The following is an 18,737-nucleotide window of genomic DNA, read 5'->3' as shown; positions in this document are numbered from 1 at the left end:
GCACCTTGGGGACTATCAGGTACTAGCTCACTTCTGAACGCTGCATTGTTTGTATGGCTTCTGAACGTTGCTTAAACATCCATCTGGGATTCTACCAATAAGGCAAAGCCAAGGCCGTGAGAAAGTACAGCACACAGATTTTACTGTGCAATATTTTAACTTTCAAACTTTTCCGCTCCAGTTTCATTTTCGTTGCCTTGCGAAAGAATAATTTGAAGCTGTTTGAAGAACTGCCTCCCCCCCCCCCCCCCCCGTCATCTGGAGCACTGGAATCTTGTAAAATATTTAAAAGCTTTATCTTCTCACCGAGGGAACAGGCGTCCCGCTTGAGGTCACGGAGGAATATTATCTTTTTCCTGCCAGTGTCGATAAGTTCTTTAAAAAGAGATCGCTTGGAGACTTGCATCTCGTTTTATTAAAGCCAGAACATGATATAGGAAAAGAGAACAAGAATACATCCCGTGAGGTTTTTCGCGCTGGAACCTTAGAACAACGGCTAAACCGAGGTGTAAATTGATAGAAAACAAGCAAGCCCTTCGGTCTTTGTGAAACGTGAACTGTACAATGGTAAGACGTTCAGCTACTTTAGCTGCCACAGCTACGCCTTTCTCCTTACAATTTAGCATCCTTAAAAGAGAGACACGCAAATTCCTTTTGTGCTCTTTTTTTAATGTGCTCTGAAGAGCTAATTCCTTGACACAAGCCTCCCTTTGCAAATATTCCATAACCTCCCGAGACCAGGAATATGCTCTAAAATGACCTCTTCCAATCCTGACCCCTTTGAGACGTGCACATTTTCATTCCCAGAATTCTCTGTAACTATGAGAAATGGCTAGGGAATTCTGGGAACTGAAGTCCATAAAAAGGCAGTGTCCTTTGTGGGGAAGACAGCCCTGCATCATCTGTACCAAGGAAATCCTCTCAAGTTGGGGGGGGGGGGGGAAACTGAGCAAACTCCATCCAGAATGGAACATTGTTCATTCATTTTAATATTTTAGCCGCTCCGAATTGCCGGGATAAAGGATGAGAAGGGATGAAGGTACAGCCAAAATGATTCTACGTCTTGATTTAAAAAAAAAAAGTGGTGGTAGGAAGGAGAACTCAAAAATCTCACTCCAAATTCTATGGTTGACAGTTCCAGCACATAATGCAAAAATTCAGGCTCCAGGGAAAAATCTCTGGCTTTCATCATGGAATCTTTATTTTTTTAAAAAATCCTCTGCCTCAGAATAATACACTACAATTGATGGATGTCGCAACGAGAGATGGACCTCTAATTCTGCAATGCCCCATCACAAGCGAAATATTCCCACAACTGATTAACTTTTATTTGTCCTCTGAAAGCAAAGAAGTAAGAACCCAGAGTAGAAATGGCTGGTTTGATTGCAAAATATAGAACTGGGAAATAAGAAATCGGCTGTAAAAATGAGGTAGATTATTCAAGACCTCCCAGCCCAGTTTACAAGCAACTGAAAAGTGGGAAGGAACGTGAATTTGGGGGGGATGGGATGTCACTCGGAAATAGACTTAACTTTGAGAGCTTTCAAAGGCATGGACTTCAGCTCCCAGAGTTCCCCAACTGGCTGGGGAATTGTGGGAGTTGAAGTTCGCTCCTTTTTAAAGTTGCCAAGGTTAAGAAACACTACTCCGAAAAGAACATCTACAAATGGGTCCAATATTTTTTCCCCTTCCGAAGAAGATGGGGGCAGCAAAAACAGTGAAACTGATGATGCTCTGCAGAAATGAACAGTTCCATCATGAAATTGACTAGTTTCTTATTGTCCTACAGAGGAACCCGGAAAAAATTCATTGAAAATGAAAGGAAGACTTCAGCCACACGAGCCTACCCAAGAAATGGTTTAATTTAAGCAATCGTGGTTTCTTCTAATACTTCCGTCCTGAACTTTGCTACCATCGGATATGTAGACCAGGGCTCTCCAACCTTGGCAACTTTAAGCCTAGAGGACTTCAACTCCCAGAATTCCACAGCCAGCTGGCTGGGGAATTCTAGGAGTTGAAGTCCTCCAGGCTTAAAGTTGCCAAGGTTGGAGACCCCTGATCTAGGCCAAACACCTTCCTCTTAGAATAATTTGTCAGGGAAAGTGTTCACTTAGCTGACGGAGCCCGTAGGTAACACTTCTAATCAGGAAAGGGCATTTGTCAACACAAGCCAGGATTGGTTATTGGATGCCATTTTTTCCTGGGTGGGTTTTTCCTCCCTTTTTCTGAAAAATGTGCCCATGGAAGGCATGAATGTGATTTGTCGATCTCTGCATTTTAAAAAACGAGGTCGGCTTTGTCTGCAGATGGTACAATCAACGTGAGACCTATACCCCAAAGATGGGGATTGGGGTACCTACACCCCTATGATGGGGACAAGCCCCATCTGTACTATCGTGAAACTGGAACCACTCCCGGGTGAAAAAAAATGGGGCAGTTTTTTCTTCTTTTGTGAAACCCCAACCTTCCTTGCTAGGGAAACAATAGTTTGCCGTGATGTAGAAAAGAGATTTCCATAGGGAGAGGCAAAGATGCTCAGCCAGAATGCATCCCCCTAATGCCCCGGGGAAGACAAAGAAGAGAAAGAGGACTATCAGTACTAAGTGAGTGGTGAGAAGGGCAAGAAATGACAAAAGGCCTATGAATTTGTCCCTGTACATTTTAACTTTTGCCTTTGTTGAACTCCTGGGCTCTAATTTTGAGGGAGCCCCTTCTCCCTCCTGGAAGATAGAGGATCCTAGCGCAGCCCGCAATAAGCATTGTTTTTCAAAAGCAGACCAGCTTCCGACATGATCTGGTGGGACTGGGTGGGGGAAGAAAAAAAAAAAACGCAACCGAAGACCATCCAAACCACCCCCAAGGTTGGAGGGCTCCAAAGGAAGGCGATTTCTCCCAACGGGAGTTGCCCCTGTTTCAACTAGCCAGGAGGCAAAGGGTCTTTCCCCCCCCCCCAAAAAAAGAGACGAATATACATTATATACAAACTCCAGCAGGGCTTCTCCTACACTCGCGGCACCACGACGTACGGCTGGTGGGGGATCAGCTTCTGCCGGTCGTTGCAGTTGTAGATCCAACGGGGACGCACGAAGGAAAGGTTGGGGTTCTCGTTCAGGGCCTGAAGCCAAAATTAAGGAAAGAGGCCGTCAACAGTCTGGGAGATGCTCATAGTGGCAGAACTCAGCCTATTTGTAGACAGAGTTGGCTAATCGCCATCACAATAATCTTTTAATGAACCCATAATCCCTTGCGGGGTGGAGTCCAGGCAACCGAATGGAGCTGTGTGTTTACTGGCCAGATGCCCTTCCCTGTTGCCAATGCGGAGTTATATTCAGCAGATATATTCTCATTGTGCCCAGAGAAAGAAATAGCTGCCTCTACTTAGGATCGAATTCACAGCCTCCTGATTGTGAGGCAAGAGCTCCACCTCTAGGCCACTCCCCATTGAAGCTGACTAATACCGGCATTCAAATTAATATTTTTCATGCACCAACTCAGGGCCAGTATGGCAGTGCTTCTCATCCTTGAAACTTCAACTCCCAGAATTCCCCTGCCGGTGTTGAAGTCTGCCCCCATCTTAAAGTTCCCAAGGTTGAGAAACGCTATAGTGCAGCGCAATGGTATGACCTTATGAGCCTCCTCCAATTTGTCCAATGAAAGAGGAGTCCTCCAAAATTTCCCCCGTCACCATTTCATCCACTTTTCTACTTTCAACAATTTCATTGACCTTTTTATCTGGTGCCAATTTAGCACTGACTAGGTTCTCGCGTAAAATCTTCCCAGGGGTTTTACAGATTAACAGAGTTGGAAGGGACCTTGGAGGTCATCTAGTCAAAGCCCCATACACCATTTCTGACAGATTCTGAAATGCAATTTAACCTATCATCTTGATTCTTTGCTCCTGTCATTAGCGCAGTTCCTAATTGCCGGAAGACTGCTCAATGTAAATTTGACCATTCCTCAAAGGTCTTCAGAATGCCTGCGTGTTCCTATCAGTCTTGTGAAGTGGTTGAAAGATCTGTCTGTCTGGACTAGTTTCCCCGAAGCCTGAAGATCCCAGCTCACCTCGTCAAATGTGTCATCCCATTCTTGAGCCGTAATCACATAGTTTACACGCTCGTTCATGTAGTCCTCCACTTCCCTGCAAGAAGTCAAAATGTGCAGCCTTTAGAGAGTTTTCTTCTTTCCTAGAGACAAGGAATTGTCTAGGGCAGGAGTCCCCAACTCCTGGTCCACAGACCGGTAGAAGTCCGCAGCCCGTTGGGAATTAAGAGTGTGCAAAGATGCATATATATTACACACACACACACACACACACACACACACACACACGAGTTTGGCGAACAGTTGATTACATCTATCTATCTATCTATCTATCTATCTATCTATCTATCTATCTATCTATCATCTATCTATCTATCTATCTATCTATCTATCTATCTATCTATCATCTATCTATCATCTAATCTATAATTAACTCTTCACCCAAACTGTCAAAGCAGATAGATGGATGATAGATGATAGATAGATAGATAGATAGATAGATAGATAGATAGATAGATAGATGATAGATAGATAATAGATGGATGGATGATAGATAAGATAGATAGATGGATGGATGGATGGATGGATAGATAGATATAGATAGATAGATGATAGATAGATAAGATGATAGATAGATGGATGATAGATAGATAACAGACAGATAGATAGATAGATAGATAGATAGATAGATAGATAGATAGATAGATAGATGATAGATAGATAGATAGATAGATAGATGATAGATACTGTATATAGATATGTATATGACATCTTCTACAGTTATAATGCAGCATCATGTCTATATAATGTTGGACATATATATACACACATATATATATACACACACAAACACACACATGCAATCTTCTACAGTTATAATGCAGCACCATATTTAAGCACTGGGAGAGCCCTACGGTAATATTCTTGTAAAACCTCACCCATTAAAAGCTATGATGTAGCGATTCAAGAGGCGCCGTTCCTGAGAAGGGAATTCACCATAAAGGAAGAAGCATTTGCCCACAAACAGATCTGGAAAGGAAAAGCAAAGATCCTGGAGAAGTGGAATGAAGAACAGGACAACCCAAATGTACCCATTCGTTCGCTAATCATTCAGCCACTTTCACCTAGTGGTTTAAGGCAGCAGGCTAGAGACCAGGAAACAGTGAGTTCTAGTCCTGCCTCAGGCATGAAAGCCAACTGGGTGACTTTGGGCCAGTCACTCTCTCTCACCGCACCTCACTTAAAAATTGCACCCCTTAGCAATGGAAGTTACAGCCCCAACTGTGGTCGTAAGTCGAGGGTGCCCTGTATTAGATACTGATTATTTAGCTAAAGAGTAATGGACTAAAATGATGTGGTGGCTCAGTGGCTAAGACTCTGAGTTTGTCGATCAGAAAGGTTGGCAGCTCGGCGGTTCGAATCCCTAGCGCCGCGTAACAGAGTGAGCTCCTGTTACTTGTCCCAGCTTCTGCCAACCTAGCAGTTCGAAAGCACATAAAAATGCAAGTAGAAAAATAGGAACCAACTTTGGTGGGAGGGTAACAGTGTTCCGTGCGCCTTCGGCGTTTAGTCATTCCGGCCACATGACCATGGAGACGTCTTCGGACAGCGCTGGCTCTTGGGCTTTGAAATGGAAATGAGCACCGCCCCCTAGAGTCGGGAACGACTAGCACATCTGTGCAAGTGGAACCGTTACCTTTAACGGACTAATGATCCCACAGATTGGAACTTCAATTAAGAAAACAAACAAAAGAAATACCAAACTTGAGATCGGTTTGGACAAACCTGGAAGTTCTGGGATAGGCTGATCTGGCTTTACTTGTTCCTCAACATCTGTGTTCTCATCAGTGGAACCAGCGTAGGGATCGTTGTCCGGTTCTGGAACTATCCTCCGTCCGCCTTGCTGCTTTTTACGGTGTTCCTCTTCGACTCTAAGCCAGAGGAGACACGGAATCAGCTTTGGGAAAGGATCCACCACAAACCACCAAAGGCCTCCAGGCTTCAAACCCATAGAATCTAAGACGGCAAAGCTCTGCTTCAGTTATGAAGTGATGCAGTTCACACAGGAAGGGTCAATGCGACAGGTACCACTTGGACCAACCTCCTTAACTCGTCGTCGGTGTCACCTGACCCTTCGTCTCCGTTGTCTTGAAGACCTAGGAGGCAGCAGGAAGGCAGAAAGGAAGCATCAGCCATTTCTTTTAGGTCGCCACTGTCAAACTGCTGGGTAAACTGATCACTGGTGGACAGAGGATGGCTGATTAGCTGTCCCAGAGAGGCAAAAATCCTTCATTAACCCCTTCAACAATCCCCACAAGGTTATTCAGCTAAATCAGAGGCAGGAGTCTGGAAGCTGGGATCGGGCTTGATACATTTGATACTTGAAGCTTGAAAATTAATGTATAATGTGTAACTCCTTAGTATCAGAGCGTGTTAATATAAAGCGACTGGCAGTTGGAATAGAGTTCCTTTCAGGTGGGGAGAGGGAGTAGAATGTCTAAACTCCCAGCCCGCAGGCTGGATGAGTCATGCGCTGGCCATGCCCATATAAGGCAACTGGCAGTTGGAACAGAGTTCCTTTCAGGTGGGGAGGGGGAGTAGAACGTCTAACTCCTTAGCATCGACACATGTTACAATTCTGGGGATTTCATGATGAGTGAGTGGTATTTGGCTTTTATTTATAAAACACACACATGCACATACATACTGTACATACACACGCATACATACATACATTCCTGATATCTTCCCGACATATATACCTTTACTGATATAAATAAATATTGACTGTTTTACTTTTTTTAAACTTTTTTTTTTAAAAAACAATCCTCTACAAGGTGGATGGAGCGGCATCTGAATCTTGGTTTCAACCATCCATGCCCCACCCACCGCCAGCCCCACTCCTACCAATGAAGGATTCTGTGGGAGCAATGTTCCCCTGCATTCCCAAATTATGATCTGCTCTACCTGTAAATTTCTCGTCCCCGCTGGATGCCCTGGAATTATTGTGGGTGTTGCTGTTTTGAGAGGTGGTGGGCTCCTCCTCTTCGTCCCCAGAAGACACTCTTGGTGGCACTGCCTGCGTTACTTTGGGGCTGGTGGCAGGCTTAACTTTGTGGTTGGGGCTGGGCACACTGGCTCTCTGGCAAAGACAGGATTCAATGACAGAGGAAGGCAAACTTACTACAGCAAAATTTTGAACATTTCTTGGTCATTAAATACTGATATTTATTAATGTTTCAATTGATTTATATTCCGCTTTAATTATTTCTATAGTTAACTCAAGACAGTGAACATATCCAGCACACCTTCCTCCTCCTATTTTTCACCAGAATAACAACTCCTGTTGGTCAGGTGGGCTGAGAGGAAGTGACTGGACCAAAGTCACCCAGCTGTCTTTCATGGCTAAAGTGAGACTAGAACTCACAGTTTCTTGCTTTCTAGCTAGGTGCCTTAAACCACCAGACCAAACCAAGCTCTCCTCACAAAGATTCCTGATATCTTCCCAACAAAGGCAAAACGCTCCTAAAGGATTACAATCTCGTGACTTACTCTCATGTCCAGGTTGCAAAATAACAGTCGAATCAGGTAAGAAAAACCTACAATGAGACTCACTACCCTGTTCCCCCCCCCCCAAATAAGACCTCCCCGGATAATAAGTCCTCCCTGAAAATATTTAAACGCATGTGCACCCGGTCCCCGCAATTTCCTGGGGGGGGGGGAAACATGCTCCCCTGCATGCACCTGCCATCCATGCAGAATGGCCTCACGGAGGCCGTTCTCGCAAACCCTAGTTACCGCGCCCCTTTTTTTAGTGGCGGCTGCAAAAAAAAGCATCAGGTCCAGTGATGCCAGGGCTGGCCAAAGTGTGCCAGAAACAGAGACGGAATTTCCTCTCTGGATCAGCTGATCTGTGGGCTGAGGTTAAGGGGCCTCCTCAAAAATAATAAGACCTCCCTGAAAATAAGGCCAAGCGCTTATTTCAGGAAAGAAAATAAGACCCTATTTTGGGGGAAACATGAAATATACCACAGTAACAGAAAAATCCCCCAAACAAAACACATCTAACCTACCTGTTGAGGAGTCAAAGGTCTGCGAGGCGGAGCTGGGGCCTCCTCCTCACTCTCCTCTTCCTGTTCGCTGCTGGATGAGTCGGGGCCACCCATCAGGTACCTAGGAAAGGGAACCTCCCAGTTATAGTCTGAAAGGAAGACAGAGTAAAAAACCCACCTAGCTCCTGTTCCTCTTGACCACTCACCTTTTGCAGGGCAAGCGCCGACGGGTACGGTGACAGTCCAGGATCCATTCTTTCCGTACAATGGTGCCCCCGAGCCCTTTCACCTGGCTGTATTTGGGGGTGTTGGCAAAGGCACAGCTAGAAGGAAAAACAGAGTCACTCAGCACTGAGGGATCCATTGCAATCTATCAGCCACCAGTAGGAAACTAGCCAGCTTGGTCTAGTGGTGAAGGCACCAGGGAGGAAACCAGGAGACTGGGATTTCTAGTCCTACTTTAGGCATGAAAGCACGCTGGTGATTTTGGGCCAATCCCAATTCATTCAAATTTCATTTTGACCCCCCTTTGTCATTTTTAAAAATTATTCTATTCCATTATTTCTTTAATATTAATGTAACTTGATATTACAGTTGGCCATGGCGAGTTGCTATAGATCCTAGCAAAATTATGGGTCTCTTTGAGTTCTTGTTTTACCAAAAACAAAGCTGAGGTCTTGGGCTCCCTAAGTTAGAGCTGTTGTGGCCCACCAGGGGCCAGGGGAGCTGGCAGCAGATTCAGACAGTGAGGAGGTTGGGGAGGAACGTGGGCCAGTCGTGGAGTCTGGGGAAGGCTCTGATGAGGGCTTTGTGTTGGAGGCAGAGATGGGGCCAGAGCTGTATGCCAGTTATCAGCTGCCTTTCGGAGTTAGACATCAGTGAGGCAGAAGAACAGCTGGAGCCTGTTCCCAGTGTGCACATGCACAGAGTTGCCAGATGAAGGAAAGAGCTAAAGAACAGGGGTCGACTTGGGAGTAAGGCCACAGGTGGATGATGAAGGGCCCCTCCCAGAGGAAATAAAAGAGGAGCGAAAGGGGAGTGGAGTTTGCAGGAGACAATTAGTTCGCTTAATTGGTTCGTGACTCTCAGAGGCTCCTTGCCAAGTTTTGCAGATATTAGCCTGGCAGCTCTCCAAGCCAGATAAGGTCTGTGGCTGTAAATTCACCCTTGAAAGACTTTTCTGGATGTGAATGAGCAGAATTCACAGTAACTTAATTTTAAAAAGGGAATTTTGTTGGGACAAGGAGTCTGCTTCGTGGTTTGGGGAAGCTTAGGTCAGAACAAGAGCATTCGAGGTTAACTTTTAGGGAATGGGAGGGGGGGGAACCACACGTTTTAGGAAGGTAGATCCACCGGGTACCAGACACCTACATGAGGTGAGTGCTGTCAGGGGTCCAGTCTGGACGGTACTTGGCCCCCATCTCCAAGGCCTTGTCCCTTAAATCAGAGCGGAAGGGGTTCTGGAAGCCGCTCAGCACGAAGACAGTACCCTGTAGGAGTTGTTGGAAAGACCCGTTTGCTGCTGCCTCCTCTGAAGGCTGTGTGGGAAGAGCTTTTTTCAAAGGCAGCGTCTTCTGGGGAGGAGACGGGGAGAGAGAAACTGCAAATCAACAAAAACAAAATGCAAAAGTTAGATAAGATGGAGAAGGCAAGTCCGAATCATTGCTCATTCTCTGATGTAAATTACCCAGCTTGTAAGAGTAACAGTTGGTGCTTAGAAATCCAACTTCAAAAAATTGATGTGCTCAAACATATTTACATCAAACAAATTTGCTTGATATATTTTTTGGTCATTTTTAAATTTGTTTTGCTGCTTCCTTTTATGCTGCATTTTAACATTTGACTCTGGAACTTAATAAAGATATAATAGCAATAATAGCAATACCACTAGCACTGAGACTTATATACTGTTTCACAGTGCTTTACAGCCCTCGCTAAACAGTTTACAGGGTCAGCCTCTTGCCCCCAATAATCTGGGTCCTCATTTGACCTCCCTCGAAAGGATGGAAGGCTGAGTCAACCTTAAGCCTGGTGAGATTCAAACTGCCAAATTGCAGGCAGCCGGCAGGCAGCAGAAGTAGCCTGCAGTTCTGCACTCTAACCACTGCACCACTGTGGCACATAATAATAAAGTAACATGCTGAAAACATTTGGGTTCAGGGCTATCGCTTGTACAACTGCTTTTCTTTTATCTTAATATTGTTTGCCACTCAGGAGCACTGGTTGAGACGGTTGGCCACGCAAACTGACTATTGATTAAATAAATAGATGAATTTTTAAAAATGTTCTGTACTGCCTGGAGTTTCCAACTTGTAAGTGTTCTTCACACACCTTTGGGTTTTTTGGAAGGTGGGTGTGTAACACGGGACTTATCAGGGTTAGCTTTCTTGGTTGCAGACGAGAGGCCAGCATTTTCTTTGCTGAACTCAAACTTCCTTTTGACTGGGGTGGGTTCCTGCAAAGACAAGAAAACTTAAGGCTGCAACTAATCCTAAAATACATGGACAGAAGGTTCTCCCAACATCGCTGGATTTACTTCTAAGACAAATATAGGCTTAAGGGTCCTTTAAGATTGGCTGCAAATAATTCTAGGACCCATAATGCTGCTCTGGCCCATGAACGAACCTTGCACATGTGCCTAGAGAGGCAACATAGTAAGATTGTGGAGTGGAAGTACAATAGTCCTTTCTTGACAACAGTAACTGGGAACAGAATTCCGGTTGCTAAGTGACACGTTCACAAAAACACATCATCGTAAGACCATACCAACTTATGATGACAGTTCCTTCACTTCTAGTTGCCATCATTAAATAACTCACACAGCGTCACATGGTGACCATTTGCCGACTGTGAAGGTTGCAAACAGAGATCACACGAGCACAGGATGCTGCAAGAATGTGATTTCTCCAAGCCAGTCCTTGAGCAGTCAGATCACAATCACATGAGTGTGGTGATGCTGTTAACGGTTGCAGCTAGGAGGACCAGTCACAAGCAACACCCGTTCGGTTGCCGAATTAGTGGTCACTAAATAAGGAGTTTATTTTTGTTTCTCGGCTTGGGCAGCAAATTAGAGAGAGGAAAAAGGTTGGAGCGCGACCACTTTGCCCACCCACATGGCTTCTGTTTCCTCTTCTTTACCTTGGGTGGGGTTTTGGTGGTGGGCTTTTCCACCGTTGATGGTGAAGAGTCAGGAGAAAGAGTTCTGTTGGTCTCTAGGGAGGCAGCAGCATAACTGGGTGAAGGCTGATCATTCTGAGATGCTACAAGAATAATAATTATCATCATCATCAGTTTCTAGTCTCAATGTGGATAGCTATACATGCAGAAAACCCTGCAAGCGCCAAAGGGCAGATAAAGCGTTAGAATGGACACTTTCAGCTGAAAAACCAGTTTCAAAAACAACCAAATGAAGAAAGTAACAGACCTCATTTTATAAAAGAAATACATATTTAATTTTACATGTGCTAACAGCAGCGCAAATTGCGTAGGCACAAAATTGGAGAAAATGAAAATAGCCCTACAGGGGAAAACGTGATAAAGACAATATTGGAATGTGCTGAAACGGATAGATTAATATTGAAAATTAAGTTTAAGGAGGAAGCAGAATACTTTTTGATTTGGGAATTATTCTATCAATGGTTAGAACATGGAAGCAGAAGTTAGAAATTTAAAATCAAGGAGGATATGTGAATAAAAATGAAATAAATGCGTAATTAGTGAATATTGAATAATCGGGATAAGTAAACATGATTAACAGGCTTGGAGGATAATGGTTACAAATATGACATTTGTAAGGTTTGATATTATTAACTATTATAGACAAAACTGAACAGAGTGTTTAACTAAATAACGGAAAATGTTTAACAAGGATCAGTGAAGATCATGGTGAATAGATTTTGAGAATAATGGTTGCAACTATTATGTGTAAAAGGTTTATTATCTGTATTTAAAAGAGATTGTATCCCGACAGTACGCTGCCATTGTTGCATATGGAAAGTTTATAGATAGCAAATGAAATTGCATAATAAAAAATAATAAAATTGCATAATTAAAAAAATAAGATCTCAGTTTATCAGATTCTATTTGTTAAAAGCAATTAGTATTGATAGAACATTGCAAGGGCAAAATCTCATATATCAGCTTCTAAGTCACAACAGAGAAAGACTATGGCCTCCTGTGGGCTGGATGATAAATAATAACTGTGATCTCCGATGACTATTAGGTAGGATTAAAAAAAAAAAAACACTTGTGAGAATTACCTTTAGGAGGGGAGACCAGGGGTTTACTGGCACGGCTGAAAAAGAGAGCACCAGGTTTCAGAGAGATGGAATTGATGTCCTCCTCCTTCACTTTAAACTGGCCCAATTTGGTGACCTTCTGATGCAGGTGGAACAAAAAGAGAACGAGATACCCAGATTTTAAAGAAGCAGGGTAAAATACAGGACCCCGGATGTTGGAAGGGATCACGTAATTCAAGGTGATGCTCACCGGTGAAGCTGCTTTGGAATGTGTCTCACTGCTGTCCGGAGGAGAATGGAACCTCACAAAGGAAAGGCCATAAGCCAGAGACTGAAGAGAGAAGTTAAGAGGGTTCAAATTTGGGCAAATCAGGCAGCCATAAGCAATTGTCATTCTTCGCGTGCAACTGCCTTCTCTAAAGGCAGACCACGTTCCCTACGGAGGTGGGAACAAAGCAGCTTTGTAACAGAAGGCAGATAAATCTACGAGTGGCTAATCAATGTTAGAAACAAACAAGACTAGCATTACTATAGCCTTCTCGGGGGGACATATGCAAGGATGGAGAGTTCAGTTTTTACAAGTCCCAGCTCCAAAGAAATCTGAAATCTGGAAAGTTCCCTGGTGGCCTTAGTTTTTTTTTTTTTTTGTTTTGTTTTTATTGGATTTATATGCCGCCCTTCTCCCAAAGGACTCAGGGCGGCTTAGTAAGTCAACAGGAAGGGCTTAGCCAATTGAGAGCTTGCAATTTTCTCTTCCTATCATCCCTTAGGGCAGGTATCAACTCGATCCCATTGGTGCCATATCAAGATGTTGTTTGACCTCAGGAGCCGGGGTGGGCGTGGCCTGGTCACCATGGCTGTGTGGGCGTGTCCAGGGCAGCATGGGCCGGTCCCTCGCTGTCTCCGAAGATGGCCCCGCGGGATGATTCTGGGTCTATCGCAGGCCAGATCCCGCCTGGAGGCTGCATGTTTGACACGTCTGCCTTAGAGATGATGTTAATATAAATGGCTAATAACTGTGACCTTTTTTTATCCTAGAGTTTAAGTGCTCTTTTGAGAGAAGTTACCCCATTAGTAAAGTTGCGATTCAATGTTTATAAACTTGGAAATCAGTCTCACTGAAGCCAGCGAGCTTAATTTCTGAGTAAACATTCACAAAATAAGGCTATAAAAATGGCTGGATTTTAAACTCGTCCAGCTATCTATAGACCTTCATTTAGAAAAGGCAGAATTGTGAACATCCACCTAGAAATTTGGGGTCCCATTTAGAAGAAATTCACATTTACAACTTCTGTTTGCCAGATAATCGTCAAAACTGCCTGAGATCAACTTTTTTCCTCATACACAAAATGATGACTCTCTCATCTTTGAAAGGTAGTTATAAGGAGGCATGGGACCCATTGGATAGATACTAAACGCAAGAGTTGCTAAAGTACCAGCTCCTTATCAAGACTTTGAGGAAGAAAGAAATGCAGGAGTCCAAGGCAGACTCCTGCCAGCATCCCATCTATTTTGTTTTCCAAAATATAAACCTTGGTATATGGCTGGGTACAAACAATCTTAACTCGGTCCCACTTCTTCTCAGCTGTAGCCTTCACCAGTTTATCTGGCCCAAACATACGGACTCTGTTCAGGTTGGTGCTACTCTTGCTCTCTGAGGGAGACATGAAGGAGGATGTGACCAACAGCACCTGAGGTGGAATGGAAAGCACCACAGTGGAGATCAAGAGACGCAGCTTTTTTTCAAAATACATCGCTCAACTAAATTCCAGTCTTCATCCAGAAGGCCTCCCCAAACTGCTTGGAGAGCAAAGCAACAGAACATCAAATCAGGATTGGGGGTCTTGAGGGAAAGTCACACAAAGGAAATATCACGACACGGGCAATAAACACAGGGGGAAAGCAGGGTCCCCTCTTGTGCCTCTAGTGCAGGGGTGTCGAACTCACGACAACATGTTGTCGACACATGACATATTGCAGCTTCCACCCCTCCCCTTCGCTAAAATGCGGGTACGCTTCCGGCCCGTGGGCCACACGTTCAACACCCCTGCTCTAGTCTTTTGCCTAAACTGTTAAGCAGTCAGCCTGTGTGAAGCCACACACACACACCTGTATTCAAATGATGTTTGGTTTACAATACTGGTACATATTTAAATGGAACAAAGGAAATACAGTAACACCAAACCCCCTTCACTGAAAACTCACAAACAAACAAACAAATACCACTTCCATGTTGTGATGGCAACTTTCAGACAACACCAAGTTCACTCACCTCATAATTCTGCTCACTGGAGGAGGCAGAGCTACCAGCCAGCACTTCCACAAAGGCGGAGCCTTCATTGCCAATATCAATGCTGTGAATCTGCTCCTCTTTTTCAAACTGTGAGGGGAGGGAGGGACAGTAAGAGAATTGTGGAAAATGCAGGAAAGGAATCCTATGGGCCCAGGTCTTAACAACTAGATAGTGGTTTAACCCAGGGGTGTCCAAACTTGGGAATTTGATGTCCACAAATCTTAAAGTTCCCAGGTTTGGACACTCCTGGGTTAACCAAACATGACCCAACCATGTATATGAGCCACGCTAACAGCAAATAAAATTACCCTATGCTAAATCAGGACCAAACTCATTATTATACAATTTGACTGACAGCAATTATCTAAGACAGCAAGGTTTTCCTCCTCCAGCTGCTGCTTTTGCTAAGATCTTAAGCTAATTTTGAAGAGACTGGTGGATGGCTGAGCATCCAGTTGAGCATCCAGTAATGCCCTGCAGAACCATGGTTAACTAAATAAAGGACTTATGAAGAAATTCCAAATGCTACCTGAAAAGCATTTACTTTTATTATATATGTTACTGTGAAAGACAGAAATTGGTGAATGTCGACATTCACCGGTGAATGTCAACACATACCAAATACGTAGGGTTAGGGTTAGGGTTAGGTTAGGGTTAGGTATTTAGTGTAAGTCATAAATAAGGGTATTTAGCAAATATTTCGGACATACACCAAGCGACTATGTGAATGTCGACATTCACCAGATTTCTGTCTTTCACAGTAACATATACATATACATGTGAGTGGTATGGTAACTAGAGGGGGAGCTCTTGTCTCACAATCAGGAGGCTGTGAGTTCAATCCTAGGTAGAGGCAGATATTTCTCTCTCTCTGGGCACACTGAGAATATGTCTGCTGAACAAAATTCCACATTGGCGACAGGAAAGGCATCTGGCCATTAAAACACTGTTAGTTCCATTCAGTTGCCCAGACTCCACCCCACAAGGGATTATGATGTTGTTAAATGGAGATGATACTTACATTTACATATACATCTATCTATCTATCATCTATCTATCTATCTATCTATCTATCTATCTATCTATCTATCATCTATCTATCTATCTATCTATCTATCTATCTATCGCTTGGGCTTGAAGAACTATAATTGATACGCCCACATCTCTTATACTATAAATATGCTTACAGCAAGTTATCATACTGCAAATATTACAACAACTGCAGAAAGTGTTGGGGACTGATCTTACCAAGGGATTAGCAGAAACTCACTTGTAATATGACCGAGACTTGCTTTTCCCCAGCCTGGGCAGCCTTCCACTTGCGGTAGGTGTCAGCCTTGAGCAGGTTCTCAGCACAATGCGTCTGAGGAGAGGAGAAGAGGCTAAATCCAGGGCAAGAAAACAATCCTACTATCCATACATCCCTTCTTTACTCCTCCTCATCCCGTTTTCCTTTCCTCCTCCCCCATGGTCTTAGACTGGGTTTACCCAGCATACTTCAAACTTTAAATCCATCAGAAAGCATTGTTGCTCACTTCTGGCATTTCTCAACCTCAGCAGCATTAAGACTGTGTGGATTTTAATTTCACTAGCTTCTGGAAAATTGAAGCCCACACATCTTAAAGCAGGGGTGTCCAAACTTGGGAACATTAAGACTTGTGGACTTCAACTCCCAGAATTCCCTAGCCAGCCATGGGAGTTGAAATCCACAAGTCTTAAAGTTCCCAAGTTTGGACACCCGTCTTAAAAGTTGCAGAGGTTGAGAAACCCGACTGAGCTCTATTCTGGCTTACAGGAATGCAATGGCCTAACTTCACGTAACAGTCAAAACGGACCATCCCAAACCCAATTCAGTCAAATGTGTTATGCTAGCACAGCATCATGTAAGTCTAGGACTATCTGTATTACGACAGTTCTAAGCTATCTATTCCCCAAAAGGCAAGCTGGTAAAAATGGTGCTTCCGACTTGCAGACATCCTTTTTTTCCCTCTTATGACTCCTTTTTCTTCTTCTTCCCCTCTCTGTCAGTTTTTGGTTAGGTCCACACAACACACCAAGCCCTAAAACCAGTTTGAGGGAATCACAATGGCTTGTTCCTATTACATCCCAGATGCTAAAATGTCTATGGAGATTCTCAGTCTATTCAGGTCATGGTTGTTCCCAAAGGTGCTTTTTCAAGAGGCAACTGGACTTCCTTGTTTTTTCTTTTGAAGACATTTTGCTTCTCACCCAAGAAGCTTCTTCAGCTCTGATTGGATAGTGTAGAATGGAAGGATTTATACACCTTGCAGACAGCTGGTCATTTTCATCCTTTTAGCGAGTCGTTAAGATCACCTGGGGATTTATCTGTGTCCTTAGGATGCAAATGGGTGTGGAGCCTTCTTGGAACTGCTTGAAAGGACTAGGTTGGAGACCAGGAGATAGATGATGTCATATCCCCCTCCCCACTTTCAAACCAGCGGTCCAAAATGTGGACTTTGCTGCCTTCAAAAGAGCAGCCTGTGTCTTTTAAATTGCAGGTGGATTGCTGAATCTTGATCCTGATGGGTTTGTTCTCCTATGTTGTGCCGTGTGCTTATGAAGCGGTTGTTTCCCATCGCTTCTCATCCAAGAAGCTTGAGAAATTGAGTCAAGTTGCCTCTTGAAAAATCCTCCTTGTTGAAACCAATCATCCAGGTTCGGGCTGAAGGCAATGGTTGATTTCCCCATCCATCCTGACGACCACGGCTGGGTTCCCACCCACCCCACCCCCACCCCAATACATTGGAGCCCAAAGTAGCCATTCTGACTTTTGCCTGGTCTAGGTATCAACGCAACCAGGGCCTCTTCCAATGTAGTGCTGCATTGCCTGAACCAGGGGTCTCCAACCTTGGGCATTTAAAGCCTGGAAGATTTCAACTCCCAGAATTCCCCTGCTAGCTTTGCTTTGTTGTACAGCACAGTACAGTACAGTAGAAGCCGTTTTAAGGCACGACAGGCTGTATCTTAATAGAACACAGCGGGGTGGTGGTGGTTAGGGGTGTCTTACCCCCACAGTATTTGTTTCCAGAGAGTAAGTCACCTGTGTACCAAGTTTGGTTGAAATTGCTGGAGGCATTCCAGAGTTATGCTGGAACATACACACACGGAGCTATTTTTACATAGAAAGAAGAAAGAAGATAGAAGGAGAAGGAGGAGAGGAGGAAATATACGAGTCCTTTATTCCAGCCACATGTATCATTAACCATGTTCATTCAGTTTTGGAAGGTAAAAAGTTAAAAGAAAAAAAGACTCCCCCTTTTTAAAAAAAAAAAAAAGTTACCCTGGCTTTCTTAAAGGAAGAAGCGGGGGAATCTTAAAACAAGATGTTCTGTTTCCTTCTTGCAAATCCAAGACCTCTCATTCATTTATTTTTCTTCCCAAGAGGAATGCAGTAGAGCCATGTTTTTCAACCTTGGCTGCTTTAAGATGAGTGGACTTCAACTCCCAGAATTCCCCAGCCAGCTCAGCTGGCTGGGGAATTCTGGGAGTTGAAGTCCCCCAGGCTTAAAGCGGCCAAGGTTGGGAGACCCCCCTGGTCTGTACGGTTTCTCCCCCCCCTCCTCTCCACCCCCGAAGCCACCGGGAGGCTCTTGCAGGCCCCACCGCCCTTATAGCCCACTCCGCCCCCGCCACGCCGCCTCACAATGGCTGCCTCCACCCCACAACTTTAACATGCCCATCCCCCCCTTTGCCTTGCTCCCCGAGCAGGAAGCCGCCGCCGACCCCCGTGTGGAAGCCGCGGTACCGTGTCGGAGCTGCTCGCGGATACCACATGTCGGATCTCGATCTCCGGCATTGCCCCGCCACTTTCTGTCACTCGCCGTCACCCGGCAGCAAAACTCCGCCAAGCGCCGGAAACGGCCGCTCTATACCCTCCCCCCGACGCTCGTCTCTATGATGCCCCCACCCCTTCCCACTTGTGCCCCGCGCGCAAACTCAAATCGACGTCTTTCTAAAACCGCCGTGCGGTTTAGAGCGAGCGGAGATGGAAAAGTGGGGGAGGGGGGGAGGGGGGGAAAAAGAAACTCGTGGCGCATGCTCAGATTCGCGCCTTTCGATCGTGACGCTATGGCGCCGAAAACGCGGTCTTCG

General features: G+C 44.6%; 1 protein-coding gene across 2 annotated transcripts; it reads right to left on the bottom strand.

Moving 5' to 3' along the window:
* Window positions 1-1,074: 1,074 nt before the first annotated feature.
* On the bottom strand, window positions 1,075-18,527 carry XRCC1 (X-ray repair cross complementing 1). Of its 2 annotated transcripts, XM_081962249.1 has the most exons (17): window positions 18,391-18,527; window positions 15,895-15,987; window positions 14,604-14,711; window positions 13,864-14,022; window positions 12,582-12,662; window positions 12,353-12,470; window positions 11,232-11,353; window positions 10,425-10,548; window positions 9,465-9,693; window positions 8,300-8,416; window positions 8,115-8,214; window positions 7,009-7,183; window positions 6,143-6,197; window positions 5,827-5,972; window positions 4,980-5,070; window positions 4,063-4,138; window positions 1,075-3,115 (listed from the first exon to the last, which is right to left on the bottom strand). In XM_081962249.1, exons 1-17 carry the CDS (start codon window positions 18,439-18,441, stop codon window positions 3,002-3,004), a joined length of 1,959 nt encoding a protein of 652 aa, XP_081818375.1. In that variant the 5' UTR covers window positions 18,442-18,527; the 3' UTR covers window positions 1,075-3,001. The 2 variants fall into 2 exon arrangements, with proteins under 2 accessions (XP_081818375.1, XP_081818376.1); XM_081962250.1 differs by lacking the exon at window positions 13,864-14,022.
* Between the last annotated feature and the right edge of the window lie 210 nt (window positions 18,528-18,737).

This window comes from Natrix helvetica (genome assembly GCF_964273705.1).
Source record: "Natrix helvetica genome assembly, chromosome: 9".
Taxonomy (NCBI): domain Eukaryota; kingdom Metazoa; phylum Chordata; class Lepidosauria; order Squamata; family Natricidae; genus Natrix; species Natrix helvetica.
Note: the sequence above shows the minus strand (reverse complement) of the source record. Positions and strands in the feature narration are given on the sequence as shown.